General features: G+C 42.5%; 1 protein-coding gene across 13 annotated transcripts in view; it reads left to right on the top strand.

Moving 5' to 3' along the window:
- SYNJ1 (synaptojanin 1) overlaps positions 1–17261 on the top strand; it is a 120126-nt gene that overhangs the window by 98048 nt on the left and 4817 nt on the right. For 5 of the 13 annotated variants that reach the window (XM_050956140.1, XM_050956129.1, XM_050956119.1 and 2 more), the window contains 3 exons: positions 490–560; positions 6094–6202; positions 8376–8599. In XM_050956140.1, coding sequence (XP_050812097.1) covers positions 490–560; positions 6094–6202; positions 8376–8599 — 404 coding nt within the window. Of the gene's footprint in view, positions 1–352; positions 392–489; positions 561–6093; positions 6203–8375; positions 8600–16562; positions 16587–17261 lie in introns of all 13 variants that reach the window. The other 8 variants (XM_050956072.1, XM_050956101.1, XM_050956082.1 and 5 more) reach the window with 4 other exon arrangements.

Here is a 17261-nt window from a genome sequence, read left to right as displayed (position 1 = left end):
ATTCTTTAACTCACTGAACAATATACAGTTAGACAGACTTTACTGAGACTGTTTTTGAATCAGCTCTTCTTCCTGAAACTTACTCTTTTTGAAGACATAACTGCCAGAGCTGCTGCAGAATATGCTATACAGTACAGCAACTTCCCTCTGACAGAGGCAGTCTTAACCCTAATATCAATAACATAGGCAATATCTGCAGAAAGATCTCACACACAGGTTTTTTCATCAGTAATGCAATCCTATTGTTCCCATTTCTGTTAGTGATAACATACCATTATTGCATAATATCAATTTGCACCTGATCTGTCAATGAAAATCTCATTTGTGACTGATTTTTCTTCATGCTTCAAAGTTCAAAAAAGCTCTGGAACACAAAGAAAAGATAACTTAGGTAATACAGATAATGTTTGTTTTGTATTAATTATATTAGAGAAAACTTCAACTTACAAATATGTCCTAAATCAGTGGTCTCTAATGGCTTTGTTACAGTTCGTAGTCAGCCTCCACCTCCAGCTGGATTCACAAGCACAGGAACTGCTGGATATAGTGCAGCCAGACCGGTAGGCATTCAAACTTTAAATTTCCTTTTAAAGTTTTTACACTGTATTAGTTAGTTGAGAGTTTTTCTTAGGAATGGTGTTATGGACGAGAGATATGTAAAATTGAGTCGATATCTTACAAGTTGTGTGAGGAGACACAATTTTAAATCACATTCCTGCTGCGTTCAGACTGTAAATACACCAATAAAGATTTTGAGCTGACTCTGTATTGCTTTGGACCTTTATATAGTAATTTACACATGCATAGTATATATAAAACTTTATCAAATCAGAGTGATTGTGCTTTATGGCCACTTTTAAGTAATGACACAATGTGTGAAGCAGAATCAGACACTTTTATAGTTATTTTGTATGTTTTATAATCTTGTTTAAAATGAGATGATTTGGAAGGATAGGATTTATCAGTGCTTATGTGCATTCTGAAGTTTACAATTAATTGATATATAATGGTGGTTGTACCTTGATTTTAATCAACCTTAACACATTGCCTGGGATCTTTGTATAACAGTGAAGGACTCGGTTGAATGTACAGTAGCCTTTAATTCCTCTTTGTGCAGTATTAGTGTGACCAAATTGAAATGCCGTGTACAGTTATCAGTAGTTTGGGTACTTCTCTACAAGTCAGAAATCAAAAAATAGAGAGAGGGTCAAGAAAAGGGCAGCTCATATTATCAAAATTGGATGGAATGACCTATGAGCAGGCAAGCTTGACAGCTACTGGTCAAAAGACTAAACTTGCTAACCAAAGACTGACATGAAAAATTGTTGTTGGAGCAACAACTGACATTCAGGGGTGAAGCTCAGCACATAGCTGGTGGTCGTCAGGGCTCCACTATTTATATCACTGCTGGGTAGTAGGTTTCAGATATATTTGAAGCCACCCACATCTCTGGTTCCTAGAAGGGAAAATGAACACTTGCAAACTCTTGATATCTTCCCACCTGCCCCAGAAGCCGCCTAATTGTGAGAGGGACTTGTCTGCTCTGTCTCATTCACCAGCAGTGAGTTGGTAAATATTTTTTTCCAAGAGTTGCCTATGGGGAAAAATTAAAAGGTGTTAGATATTGTGGCAAACTCAGACTGCACAGCTGTAAGAGAGTGGTGGAATCCATACTAAAATAGTAAAGACCCTTTTCTCCATGAGCTGAAAAGAGGCTACCTCAGGTCAACTAGCGATGCCTGAGTCCAATTAAGGGCTTCCTGTGACCTTTAAAAACCCCTCTTCTGGTGAGAGAGAGGTGGAGAGATGAGAGAGAACCTGCAGCAGGGAGAAAAGACTTCTCCTGGGTGGAAAGCTTCTCTCCTCCCAGCAACCAAGCTAATTGCCTGTTTGGGGAAGAACTGTGGCACCCAGCATCACAAGGCAACATCCCAGAGAGGCGACAGGGAAAGGTATTCCTTTGTTCTGTTGTGAATTTGTTTCTTTGGTTTGGCTAAAGAGTACTACTCCCCAGGCATTGTAAATATCGGGAAGGGAGGTGGGTGGGAAATACCCAAGTGAAGAATAAAACCTTCCTTAGTGGAACTGATTTACTCCAGATCCTCCTACCACAACCCCCCCCACCCTGACAAAGGGGAAAAATGCTGAGCCCAAGAAGGCAAAGGAGGTGCCTTGTCACAACATATACATTTTGTTAAAAAGACTACTAAGATGTGATAACTGTCTACAGATATCGGAGATAATTGTTTAAAGTATTTACTGGGTTGCGAAAGGCTTGTATTAGGACATTTGCATGAAAAACAGGAGCTCCTTCTGTTTGTTCCTCACTGCAATCACAATAGCCATTTCAGAGGAAAAGAACCTGCAGTAGCATATTCTAGACAGAATATTTTTGTGTGCATTTGAGGCATTAAGTGCCCATCAATTTATGAAAGAAAGCAGCTATGGAATAAACTTGTTAAAGGGAACTTAGGCTAAATATAAGGAAATATTTTTGAAAATAAAAATCACGTAGGCTGTATTTTGGTCTTCTAAAGGAAGTTGTAGGGAATTCCATCAGAGGAGACATTTACAAAATGCTTGGAGCTATACGGGGTTAAGGTGATGTTGTTTTTTTTGTATTGGTGTCTGCCGATACATTCTGTTTCCTAGTGAACTGACAGGAGAGAGGCAGATCCAGACCAATCACTTTTTGGCTTTGGAGTTAAGCTCTGTCGCCTTAGTTTCTTGGATATTTATAGCACTTTTTTTCAAGTTTGCTGCTTTTTGTTTTGTTTAGATAATTTACTTAAATTTCTAAGTTGACTCTTTAGGCTTTCACTGGCTATTAGAGAATGTTGTCTCCCTTCTCTAAGGCACCTCAGCAGTGCTCCTCTTTGGATAGGCTCGCAAAATGACTGACAAGACAGAGGCCAAGGCTAACAGTCCTGAGAGACTGCTTAGGGCATGTCTGCATGGTAGGACAATGCACACTGTGGGAGTGTGACTTCTTCTAAAGCACTCTCATATGTTGTGCATTAATTGGTCCGCCAAGACTCTGCTGGTGTGCACCAGGGAATTTTTAGATAGTATTGTTTTAAACAGCACTATGTTAAAGAGCGCTGGAGAACTATTAGTGCATATCTGCAGAGTTTACATGGACCAATTAAGGTTCAATATGTTAGTGCCCTTTAGAGATCACACCCCTGTAGTGCGCATTACTGTACTGTGTAGACATGACCTTTGCCTGCATAGATCTCCTCTTAGGAGGTTCTGAAGGGAATTTTTGCCTCTCCTGCAAATAGCTCCAAAGTTTTCCTCCATTATCAATAAAACACAGGAACTCAATAGGCTACCGCCAAGTCAGCACTTAGGTTAGATCACCAAGTTCTAGGCGGGAGATAATAAGTTCCGAGATCTCTTCAATCCACATGGCTTGATGACGTAGCTGCTGACCAGGAGGAAGATGTGTTGGAAAGAAACCATTGAGAAAAAGTCCTTGCTAGCCATAAAGTTGAATCTGAGTCCTCTATCCTCCACAAAACCAGAAATGTAGATACCTCATTGTGGACGCACTTCATACCACCTTAGCTAGTGAGAGAGCAAAGATCTTGCCAAGAGAAAGCAGCGGTTATTTTCAATCTTCAGTTGTTGTTCCTGGACAACTGCTACTGAATCAACTTTCCTGCTGCCTCAGACCTGACTAATGCAAGGATCTTGAGGTAATTTTCAACAATCTGGCCTTCTCTGTTGCACCAGAAGTGTTAAACTGGCTGTTTTCATTTCTGAGGAAACAGACACAGTTTGAGCAGAGTTTACATGGACCAATTAAGGTTCAATATGTTAGTGCCCTTTAGAGATCACACCCCTGTAGTGCGCATTACTGTACTGTGTAGACATGACCTTTGCCTGCATAGATCTCCTCTTAGGAGGTTCTGAAGGGAATTTTTGCCTCTCCTGCAAATAGCTCCAAAGTTTTCCTCCATTATCAATAAAACACAGGAACTCAATAGGCTACCGCCAAGTCAGCACTTAGGTTAGATCACCAAGTTCTAGGCGGGAGATAATAAGTTCCGAGATCTCTTCAATCCACATGGCTTGATGACGTAGCTGCTGACCAGGAGGAAGATGTGTTGGAAAGAAACCATTGAGAAAAAGTCCTTGCTAGCCATAAAGTTGAATCTGAGTCCTCTATCCTCCACAAAACCAGAAATGTAGATACCTCATTGTGGACGCACTTCATACCACCTTAGCTAGTGAGAGAGCAAAGATCTTGCCAAGAGAAAGCAGAGGTTATTTTCAATCTTCAGTTGTTGTTCCTGGACAACTGCTACTGAATCAACTTTCCTGCTGCCTCAGACCTGACTAATGCAAGGATCTTGAGGTAATTTTCAACAATCTGGCCTTCTCTGTTGCACCAGAAGTGTTAAACTGGCTGTTTTCATTTCTGAGGAAACAGACACAGTTTGAGCCATGGAGAAATCTTTTCCTGTCCCTTTTCTGGAGCTGACATGAAACTGTTGCCATTACTAACCAAAAAGGGATACTCCAAAGAAGTTGTTAAAACGGGCTGGCATCCAGCAAAGATTCCACCAATAGTTCCTATTCCAGGAAATGGCTTTAATTCAACCATTGCTGTTTAGATGAATAAATGAGATAAAAACCAACATTTTGTACCACTTTTTTCAAAAATAATTAAATTTGAGGCTAAAAACCAATTCCTGGAAGGTCCACATCTTGGCAATTGCTGGCATAATTCAGTAAAACAAACCAAATCTCATCCCTTCCTATCTGTATGTAAAGGATTTCTTAAAGCCCTAACCCACTACTCATTCAAATCTCAGAGCTCAATTTCCTTATTTTCTTTGCCTTACACAGCCTTTCTGGCAGCAGTTATTTCTGCTCAAAGACTTTAAGAGTTACAGACAGCCACGGTGTCCTATTATTGCTTATTCCATGCACACTGAGTGGTTTTGAGGACTGCTTCAGCCTTTATTTCTATTCTGTTCTGATTAGGAGGAGCCTGTACAGGTTTCCTAAAGAAAACAACTTCTTTTATAGATCTTGGAATATAATCCTATCATCCTAAATACCCGTTTCCTAAACATCCAAAGGAACAGAAGTGGGCTTGTTTCTTGGGATGGATTTTATTCTAACAAAACTTGTTTCTTAAAAACTACCTTGGTTGGTTAGGTTTTTTTATTTGTAGTGGTGGTGTTTGTTGTTGTTTTTGCCACTTGGCAGTCAGAAGGAAGGAGGCTATACATTTTTTTTGATGCTTGATACCGTAAAGCATTTAGAAGTCACTAGATGGATTTAACCCAGGTATACTGGACCACGGCCATTGTCTTCTCAACATTGTCTTCTAAATCTAGTAAATGTATTAGGCCACATCAAGGGTGATTTCTTCTTCTTCTTCTTCTTCTTCTTCTAAGACACAGTTTGTATGAGGAATTGTGTATAAGTTTTGTTCCAAAAAATCCCTGGGACGTTCTCACTGCTGTTAAATCTCACAGTAGGATTGGCAACAACGGATAAACTGGGGACAGAAAACATTTGCTTTATGTGATCATTCATTTTCTTCTGATATCCATTCTTGGCAGCATGACACACCACACGCAGTTTATAGGCATGTGTGTTCTTTCAAATTATATTCCTCTTTGTAATAGTTTCATATTTCTCCTTTAATGCTCTGCTCTATAAGTTCATCAAAAAAGGATATCCAATAGCCAACATATTTACTGGCTCTCTTTGGTTGGGCAGAATGTCTCCATCCTGCCTGGAGACAGTGTACCCACATGAAAGATTTGCAAACATGGGTTCTAAAGAATAAGTCCCATGTCATGCATAACATTTTCTGTACTGCACATCACAGAACCTATATTTCTTGAGACCACAGAACAAAAGTTTGAAGCCACCTATGTGACTCCTACTTCTCTGGGTAAATGACTGTCTTTTTGTTATGTGTTTGTACAGTTCTGAGAACAGTAGGGCTTCTAGTCTATGACTGGGGGCCCTTGGCACTGCTGCAATACCAAAAAAAAAAAAATCAGTCATTCAGAAGGCGATCACTTCAAGTAGCTTAAATTTTATTTTTACCAATTATTATTTCAGACTGTTCCACCCCGAGCTGGAGTTATTAGTGCACCACAAAGCCATGTCCGACCATCTGTGGGGAGGCCAACACCTGAAACCCAAACCAAGCCAGCTGAACCACCAAGAGGTAATACTATACTTTAGAAGAAAAAGAAATGTAATGTACTGTTAAATGACAAATCTAGGTTGGCTGCCTTATTACCCTATCCAAACCTACCCCACTCTTACCTTTGACTTGCTTCCAACTGAAAAAGTCATCCATTTCCTTTTGAAAATGAAGATTCTTGCATGTAATAATGTATGGCCATTCCTCATAATTAAGGCTGCAAGTTTGTCATGAAGGTCACGAAAGTCACAGATTCCATGGCTTTCCATGACTTCTGGGATTTCTGCAGCTGCTGGTGCACATGGCTCAGAGGCAGCTCAGGCAGCCCCTGCGCCAGTCACACTGGCTGCTGCTGGAGCAGTCTTGGGCCACTGTGCTCCCCTCGCCCCCAGCAGAAGGGTTGGGGGTGGGGCACAGGATGGGATGAGGTGGGCTCTGGGCATCGCTTACCTGGGGGTCTCCCCGCAAGTGATGACATTCCCCTCACTCAACTCCATCCTAGGTGGAGGCATGGCCAGGCCTCCGCCCAGAGCACTGGCTTCGCAGCTCCCATTGGCCGGGAACTGCGGCCAATGGGAGCGGCGGGGGCGGTGCCTACAGCCATGACATTTACTAAAAATATCTGTGACTAAAACTTAGACTTATTAATTATTCCATAATGCGTGGAATAATCTAAGTCAGCAGCTAATGCCTTAAACTGCACTTAGAAATAAACTAGCAGCCAGTGTAGAGCCTCAAGAGTAATGTGCTTTTAGAGGGAAACTACAGTAACTCCTCACTTAATCTTGTAGTTATGTTCCTGAAAAATGCAACTGTAGACGAAATGATATTAAGGGAATCGAATTTACACACACACACACACACACACACGTACACGTTTTAAACAAGCAATTTAATACTGGTATGCAGTGATGATCTTTGTGAAGCTTGGTTGAGGTGGAGGAGTCAGAGGGTGGGATATTTCCCAGGGAATGCCTTACTGCTAAATGACGAACTAGCAATTGGCTGAGCCCTCAAGGGCTAACTCTCATACTCTACAAGGCAGCAGGAATGGAGGGAGGGGAGACAGCATTTCAGAGACAGAGACACACACCGTGTGAGAGAGAGAGAGAGAGAGAGAGGCATTTCCACCACTGCCTTGTTAATTAGATCAGCTTGCTGAGACTGCAGCTGCTACCAGAAGCTCCCTCCATCCTAAGCCCTGTCATGTGTCCCCCCTGCTCTATGGAAGATGGGGTAAGTGGGGTGCGGGGGGGGGGGGGGGAACACACTGACATTAGCCCTCCTCTTCCTCTCCTCCCTCTGCCCCCCAGCGAGCAGGAGTCTCAGGGAGCAGCTCCAAGGCAGAGGGTAGGAGCGGCATATGGCAGTGGGGGGAGGGACAGCTGCAACTGTTAGCCTGCTGGGCAGCTGCTGCACAGGGAACTTAGGGAAGTGGGGAACTAAGGGGGGGGGCTGCCAATCCACCCTGGTTCCAAGCCCCCACCAGCTAGCTGCAACAGGCTGCTCTTCCTGCAAGCAGTGGACAAAGAAGGCGGCTGCCAAATGACGTTAGAAGGCAGCATTGCACAACTTTAAACGAGCATGTTCCCTAACTGATCAGCAACAAAACAACATTAACCGGGACAACTTTAAGTGAGGGGTTACTGTACTTAAGAAGTAACAGGTTTCAGAGTGGTAGCCGTGTTAGTTTGTATCAGCAAAACAATGAGGAGTCCTTGTGGCACCATAGAGACTTACAAATTTATTTGGGCATAAGCTTTCGTGAGCTAGAACCCACTTCATCAGATGCATGGAGTAGAAAATACAGGAGTGGGCTGCCTCGTAGTTGTATTTCAGAAGTAACTTTTAATGTGCCAAGAGGAATATGTAACAAATTGTGTGTTGTGGTGGCCTGGTACTCATGATGGCTGCACCGCTAGTGTTATCTTGGGATTTTCAAAAGCACCTAAGTGATTTAGGAGAACACAACCAATTGACTTTCAAAGGGACCACCTTCAGCTTCCATCCTAAACTGACTGATAAAACTGTCTTAAATACGTATTGTTCAGCGTATGCATCTGTACAACAGTGATTTTCAAAATATATTTTATGTTTGACCTGAGTTATCTAGATGCCTATTTTAATAATCATTTTTATGGAGAAAATATCCAGAATATATTTCTAATAAAATGCATTGTAAATGTATTTGTAGGGTCGCCTTTGCTTCCTGAACCACTAAAACCTCAGGCCGTAGTTCCTCTTCAACCCACCATTCAGCCACCATCTGTTCAAAAAATGCAAGAGCCTCTTATACCTATGATGATGCATACATCTCAGACAACTCCTCCACAGACTCTGGAAGCGCCACCGCAACCACCTCCCCGGAGCAGGTCATCCCACAGCTTGCCTTCAGAATCGGTTCCTTCACAACAGCAAGTAAGTGTACAACTGAATATTTTAGTTTGTGCCTTAACACAGCCTACCTTGAGTTATCACAGATCACAGGAAAGGCCCAGAACAAAAAAAAGTACCATTAATGATTAAACTTAGGATATATTTCTTGAGAATTTTTAATTTTGATAGTTACCTAAAATATAAATTACATGTTCTTACATCGTGTCATGTAACAATAGAATTATAATCTTGTACCTTATATGAAAAATGTGTTTTCTAAAATTGAATGCATTTCACAATAGCACAAATCCATAAGTTATAGACTGAGCAACTTGAGAGAGATCTCTTAAGAAAAAGTGTCTATTTAAATCTTGCACAGAAATACTTGGAGCTTCGTACTGGAGCTAATTCATTTCAAGGGTGGAATGCTGAGTCCTAATTTTAACTAACGTACATTTATTCTGTTTATTTCCTGGTGTTCATTAAAATATACAATGCTCTAAAATAATTTGACATTTTAATTCATTAACACTGAATGCTCTGTTCTGTGTACTAGCTAAAGTGTTTGTTTAAAAACAAGCCTTTTGTTTAAGAAAAGCAATAGTTCTTCGGGGAGTGTCCCCGTGGGTGCTCCACTTTAGGTGGTTTGGCACCCTGCGCTTCTTGTCGGAGACTTTTGGTAGCAGTGTGCTGGTTGGCTGTGCACGCACAGCCACCGTCTTGCGCCGCTCCATAGGCTACCCCAGGCACACAGGCAACCGCCACCTAGTTCCTTCTCTACCACCCTTGATTTCAGTTGGAATGACAGCAGCGCCCTTATCTACTTTCATATTCCTTTATTCTCTGCCCTTTTCTCAGTTTAATTTCCCTTATTGCTAATCTCCCTTCATTTTTCTTTCATTTCCCATTTAAAAAAAAAACCTGTCCTTTTTTTCTCCCCCTCCCCCTCAGGCGGATAGTCCCTGAAGAGGCATTAGACTGGGACTATTCCTATTCTTTATTCAACTAGGCTTGGACATGCCTGGCTTGCCAGGTTTCAAGCACTGTCTGACCTGCAGATGCTCGGTACCAGTGACAGACAGCCACTCACAGCGTGGCCATTGCCTAGGGGGGAACACGTTACTCATAAGTGTCCCCACTGCAAGAAACTCACAGCCTGGACAAGAAAGGCCAAGGACCTCCAATTAAAACTTTGAATGATGTAGAGGTCCCTGCGACCGGCCTCCTACCCTGAGTCCAGGACATCTTACCAGGCCTCACCTGCAGCTGCCTTAGATATGGGGTCCTCTTCAAAAATGGCTGCTAAGGACCATGGTCCAAGCAAAGCCACAAACAAGCGGTCTCACTCCTCACCAGACCGGGATTCACCTAAAAAGAAAGCCATCCCCGAATGCACCCAGAGCACCGGGCCGCGAGGCAGCGGGACTGTCCGGTACCAAGAAGCAAAAGATCCTGTGCAGTCTCACTCTCACAGCAGCAAAACTAAACCTTATAGCTTGGTACCGAGGGAACAGAAACCTCAGCCACAGAGCAGCGCTAAGATGCCACCTAGTGCACCAATACAATATGACAGGTCTGCGGCACCAACAACACTGGTTCCTCCCAGCCTGAGCTTGCCTGCACTGCGACACTGAGTATCCCAGTACTGCAGCAGTTTGTCAGCCATGCAGACCTCCTCATTGCTTCCACCCTAGGAACTCCACTCTTTGGCACCGATGGCACCCCAGCCATGTCAGGGCCAAGTGTTATCAATACACCTGGTGGCTTGGCCCCTCCTCTCTCCAGTGATGAAGAGGAGGATGTGGAGACAGGAGTGGGTACATCTCACCACCCCATTCCTAAACCCACTCAGCAACAGAGCATGGGTTGGCAACCCTCACAATGGGTGTCCCCTCCCATGACCTTCCTGCTGCAGTGGGCATACTGGGACCTCTGAGCATTAAACAGAGCCCAGAAAACCCAGCCATCCAATCCATCCAGATTCAGGACACAGCAGTTGCTTCCACCATCTGCTCTGGCTTCCCCAGAACTGCTGGAGGAGGAAGCTGAAGAATCTGCAGACAGGCCAGAGGATGACACCTTCTCACCTGCTCACATCCTGACTTCGTCTCCAGATTACACAGTAATGCCACTTCCCCCCACATTGGGAGATGACTTTAAATCCTTTAATGATTTGTTAAAAAAAAAGTAGCGGATTCATTAGACATCCCACTGACTGAGTTACCAGAGACACAACACAAAGGGACAGATATATTGTAAGCTTCTCAGTCAGCCAAGATAGCACTGCCCATTAATGCTACCATCATCGACGCAGCAAAAACCATAGGGCAGACTCCAGCCACGGCCCCACCTCTTGTAAATGATCTGACAATAAGTGCTACATGCCAGCTAGAGGAGCTGAGTTCTTCTTTACCCACCCTACTCCAAATTCATTGGTAGTAGAGACAGTTAATCAAAGGGGGAAGCAACATCCACCCAAAACCACTCCCTATGATAAAGATTGGAAAGGCCTAGACCTCTTTGACAAGAAAGCCTATTCATCAGCGACCTTCCAGTTTCGCATGGTAAGCTACTCTGCATTACTGGCCAAGTACACATGCAACATTTTTTTTCCCCTCAGGTGTCAACTTTTATTGAACACATCCCAGCTGACAAAAAAGAACAATATAAAGCCAATATAGCAGAAGGCTTCCTCATCGCCAGAACTGCTCTGCAGGCTTCTCTGGATTCTGCTGACACGGCGGCTCACTCCATCGCACATCCGTTGTCATGTGGAGGACTTCATGGCTCCATCTCTCTGGCTTCCCTGGAGAGGTCCAGGCGACAGTAGAGGACTTACCTTTTAAGAGGCAAAAATTGTTTGCAGAGAACACAGACATCTCCTTCACACCCTGAAGGACTCCCGTGCAACATTAAAGATGCTTGATGTCTATATCCCTGCAAACAAAAAGAAACGGGACAGATTCTACAACCAATGATTCCGTCCTGCCCCCATCACACACTCAGCTTCAACAACATTATGATCAACTCCGCAAGCAGCACCAGACAACACGCTGTCAGACGCAGGACCAGTCGTCTACAACTCAGCCATCCACTTCTAGGCAAACGTTTTGAAGTGTTGGTTGAGGACACGAGAGCCCCACATTCTCCCTCTAGAGTCACCTCTAATTTCCAGCCCATTTGGGGACCCTTTTACCCAGTCTGAAGAACCAACACCACAGACAAATGGGTTCTGGAGATTATGCAGAAGGGCTTTTCCATCCCCTTTCTTTCAATTCTACCTACCCACCCCCCTTTCCCGTCCCTCTTCAGGGACCCATCTCACAAGCACCTGTTACAGCAGGAAATACACCATCTCCTGCAATTAGGTGCTGTGGAACCAGTACTGGTTCAGCACAGGGGTTGGGGGTTCTTCTCGCATTACTTTCTCACTCCAAAGAAAACAGGTGGATGGAGGCCCATTCTAGACCTACGCAAACTGAACGAGTGTGTGAGAACACAGCGCTTCAAGATGGTAACCCAAGCAACCATAATTCTGGCACTGGAGAAAGGAAATTGGCTTTCAGCCCTTGACCTACAGGATGCTTACTTTCACGTCAATATACACCTGGTGCACAGGAGATTCTTATGATTTACTCTTGGCAACCTACACTATCAATATAAAGTACTTCCCTTTGTCCTCTCTGGGGCTCCAAAGGTTTTTTCCAAAGTACTGGCTGTGGCAGCTGCACATCTTCGCAATCCGGGTGTGACCATATTCTCCTATCTAGACAACTGTCTGTTAAAAGCACCAACATACAACAAGGCAGTTCACTCCACTCTAATCCTATTTACAAACATAGGGTTACAAATCAACCTACAGAAATCCACCCTGACCCCAACGCAACAACTGGACTTCATAGGGGCACGCCTCAACTGTGTCACGGTATCAGCATGGCTATCCCAACAACGGTTTCTTGCCTTAACAAAGCTAATCACAACATTAAGACACAGTCCACAAAAGTCTGCCAGAACCTGCCTATAACTTCTAGGACCCATGTCGGCTACAACATGCCAGGCTACATATGAGATGTCTACAACCTGGCTATGCACTGTATATATTTGTCACAGACGCTAGATCAACAGACGGCTTACAATTCCCAGGAGAGTGAAAGACTCGCTCATATGGTGGACAAAAGAAACAAATGTCCACTCAGGCGTTCCCTTCTAAAGGGAAACCCCATCAGTCACTATCACCACGGATGCCTCTCTGGTAGGATGGGGGGCACGCTTGGCTGACAACACCATGCAGGGCCACTGGTCCCTACAGGAGCTCCAAGAAGTTTGAAACACCTGACATCACTTTCTCCCCTGATCTACAACGAAACTGTCCAGATTTTCATGGACAACTTGGTGACTGTCTTATATATGTCATCAAGGAGGGGACCTGTCTTACCTGCTCTGCACAGAAGCAGTCCACCTCTGGCAATGGTGCATTTTCAACAACATAGACATCACGGCATCCTAACTACCTGGAAACCAGAATGCCACAGCAGACAACCTCAGCAGGAACTTCTCGCAGATGCATGAGTGGGAACTGGACCGACAAATTCTGCGAACTATATTCTGATAATGGGGATTCCCCTCAATCGACCTCTTCGCCATGACCCACAATGCCAAATGCACACAATACTGCTCCCAAGCGGGACCAGGACACAAATCTCTTGGAGATGTCTTCCTCATCAAATGAGAGGCCCCACTCCTGTATGCCTTCTCCCCGATCCCCCCATTGGGTAATGTCCTACCCAAGATCAGACAAGACAAAGCCAGGGTTATCTTGATTACACCAACATGGCCCAGAAAAACATGGTTCTCATACCTAACCCAGATGTCTGTCAGAGCATGAACCCTTCCCCTCCTGCCTCACCTACTGATGAAGGATGCCTCCATCACCCCAACATTCCAACACTTTGTCTCAAAACATGGCTAATCCAGGGATGACAGAACTTGAAACATGCTGCTCCAAGGAGGTCCAAGACATTCTACTTAACAGCCTACGTCTCTTCACATGAAAAACATACACACACAAGTGGCAAAGATTCTCCATTTGGTGCCGAGACAAACAGATCATTCCACAATTGGCCCCCTTGCCCACTGTCCTTGAGTACATATTGACACTCAAAAAATCAGGCCTCTTGACTAGCTCACTCATAGTGCACTTACCAGCCATCACCGCCTTTCACGAGAAGGTGGACAGACTCATGGTCTTCACCCATCTACTGACCTTAAGCATTTTCTCAAGGGTATTGAGAACACTTATCCCACATTAAGGGACACGACCCCTATGTGCCTTCCTCTTCCAGCTCAATGAACCCATTTACTTACCTGTATTCTTCCCCAAGCCACACACTGACAACAGGGAGGCGTCGTTTCACATGCTAGACATCCACAGAGCGCTTGTGCTATATGTAGCGAGAACAAAAACATTCAGAAAATCATCCAGGCTATATTCATATCCACAGCATAACAATCAAGAGGCCAAACCATTTCCAAACAGAGACTTTCTAAATGGATCTCTAATTGTATCAAGCTATGTTACCAATATTACAATTTGCAAGCTTCTTCTGGACTTCGCGCACACTCCACTAGAGCTATGTCCACATTCATAGCCTTTCTCAAACATATATCCATCATTGATATTTGTAAAGCAGCTACCTGGGCATCGCCCCATACTTTAACCAAACATTATGCCTTGGAACAGCAGTCAGCTGCAGACGCTGATTTCAGTCTATCGGTGCTCTCCACCATACATAAATCAACTCTGAAGCCCCTCTTCTCCACTGAGGGGCACTGCTCTTCAGTCACCTAAAGTGGAGCACCCACAGGGACACTCTTCGAAGAAGAAGAGAAGGTTACTCATCTTGTGCAGTAACTGGGGTTCTTCGAGATGGTTGTCCCTGTGGGTACTCCACTACCCACCCTCTTCCCCTCTGCTTCGGAGTTTCGACTTGATCCTCTGGGGATAGAAGAGGAACTGGGTGGCAGTTGGCTGCAAAACTGGGGTAGCCGCTCGGAGCAGCGTGAGCACAGCCAACTGGGGCACTGCTACCCAAAGTCTCTGACTAGAAGCGCAGGGTCCTAAGACACCTAAAGTTGAGCACCCAGAGGGACAACCATCTCGAAGAACCTCAGTTTATTGCACAAGGTGAGTAACCTTCTCTTTTTAGATATTTCTTAAAAAAAAAAAAAAAAAAAATTAAAAGCACATTTGCAGTATGTTATGTATGCACAAAAGGCTGAAATTCTTCCCTAAGCTATAACATACTAAAGATCAATGTTAGCAATTAGGGACTTTGCTTCCAGGTAACCAGATATTGAACCAAATTCTTCACTGCCTTAAAGTATAAGTGTACTTGTGCCCACTTACACCAGCAATGAATTTGGTGTACAGAACTTCTCAGCTGCTGGACTGCTTACTTGGATTGAAAATCAACAAGTAGGCATTGAAACATTTTTTAGAAGACATTTTCTATGGAACAAGAAATTGATGCTTTACGTTTATGCTAACACGCTAGTTATTTTTTCACATCAAAGAATGTGTCAGCCTTAAAAGCATTTAAGCATGTGCTTAAATTGATCCCTATTCATGGTTAAGACGAGGGCTGAATGGGTCTTTGATGAGTTAAAGATTTTAAATTCTATCTGAAAGCCTATAAATACCACCTTTCTTCTTCCTTCTCACTGCCTCTGAATCACTCCCTGCATTGTGCACCTTTGGCTGCTAATTTTTTTTCTTCTGATGGAAACTTATAACAAAAAAAATAGTTTTAAAAATAACCAAAACTTGATTATCACACTTTGGAGGGTTTTTTTAAACATAGTAGTTATGACAGTTTATCTCCATTTTCACAGCATGTATAGACTCTACAAATATACTTAAATGGTTAAACAAATGTATCAGAACATCAGAGCTTCTGCAATTCTGTATTCAGAAGTAGATGTGAAATTGTGATAGAGGCACCTGAGCTGCCACAAGAAGTACTGCAGAATGTATTAAATGTTCTGATTTTAAATATTGATTCTGAAATGTCATTTTCAAAAGCCTTATTTTTAACCTTTCTGATATAGTTTAAAACTTGAAATTCTTTGTGAAATATGTGCAGGGAATGTCCTTACCGAATCTTATTCTGAAGTTATCTGTATTAATCACAAGGAAAAATTCAGATGTCTTAAGTTATTGTTCTCATCTTTCATTTTTCTTCTCTTTGTAGAATTTAATTATAGAATGGAAACCATGGCTATCCCATTTATTTAGTATTTATCAACATATAGACTTCTGAAAGGAGTTTTGGATTGAAAATATTAAGTTGAAGTTCAAGTCTTGAAAGTTTATGGGTCCAGATCCCACTCTCTGATTAAAGATTACTGAACTTTTGTGCATTTGAAAACCTTGAAACTCCTGCTGTCTTTTTATAAAATAAACTACTGTATGAATTGCATGGGTTCTATAACTATAAGGGTAATCAAAACATTGCAATATAAAAAAGTACCTTTCAAACTAAGGTAAAACTGATCGTTTTAAACGTAAAGTGACATTTTCTGATAGAATGTGAGATTGAAATGCTATAGGCCCTCTCTTGCAAAATGAACTACGTGGACTAAGTGCTTGGAAAAAGTCTTTTAAAATAATCCTAGACTGCTCCATAGCATGTGATTAATGTCAAAGTAATATCTGACTTAAATTAACCAGGAAGTATGTTGTTGAGTCTTCATGATCAAATTTATAAAATCTTATGCTCCAGTTGCAGTTCTACTTCAACAAAATTTTAAAATTCAATATACAGAGTATTAAGTCCACTGATACACTCATCTTGTATCTGTTGTATACATAACATCAGAGATATTTTTCTTCACACATAACTGTAGTATTTAAAACATTTTGGATAATAAGGATTATTGAGGTTGGTGAGGTACCTTGGATTTTTCCTCTAATTTTTTCCTTTGATGTCTTTTTTTCTTTCACAAGCAGGAGCAACCATCAGGGTAACAGGTACCTGACTACTTACCAATCTTGTATGTGATCTCCATCTCTTCTAGCAGAAAAGATGTATGAGTCTTTTTTTGCTTCATACATCTGCAGTCTCATCCACATTAAAAACCACTTGTCCACATACTAAAACAACTGTCATCCCATAAAGTTTGCTTTTTCCTTTCTTAATAGATGAATATTAACAGAAGGAGTCTCTTAGCTGTATTTGCTAGCACTATAGTGAAAATTTGACTTCATCATCTTTTATGAACTAATTAAAGTCTTACACAGCTTGTTTATTTTATAGAGCAAAATATATCTTTGAAGTAATGTACCATTACCTCAAATTTAGTTTTGATGAAGCTTTAAGAAAGTGTTTTTTCATGAGAAACAGATTTTACCTTTTCAAAGTCTAAACAGCAGAATAGCTGCTATCCTGGGAAGTAAAATATACACCTCTACCTCGATATAATGCTGTCCTTGAGAGCCAAAAAATCTTACCGCATTATCGGTGAAACCGTGTTATATTGAACTTGCTTTGATCCACCGGAGTGCGCAGCCCCACCCCCCGGAGTACTGCTTTACGTGTTATATCCACATTTGCGTTATATCAGGTGGCATTATATCGAGGTAGCGATGTACTCCTTGCCTCAATATAAAAAATTCAGTCCTTATATGTGAATCCATGAAAGACAA

The sequence above is a fragment of the Gopherus flavomarginatus genome, chromosome 1 (assembly GCF_025201925.1).
Source record: "Gopherus flavomarginatus isolate rGopFla2 chromosome 1, rGopFla2.mat.asm, whole genome shotgun sequence".
NCBI lineage: Eukaryota > Metazoa > Chordata > Testudines > Testudinidae > Gopherus > Gopherus flavomarginatus.
This window is presented reverse-complemented; position numbering and strand designations above follow the sequence as displayed.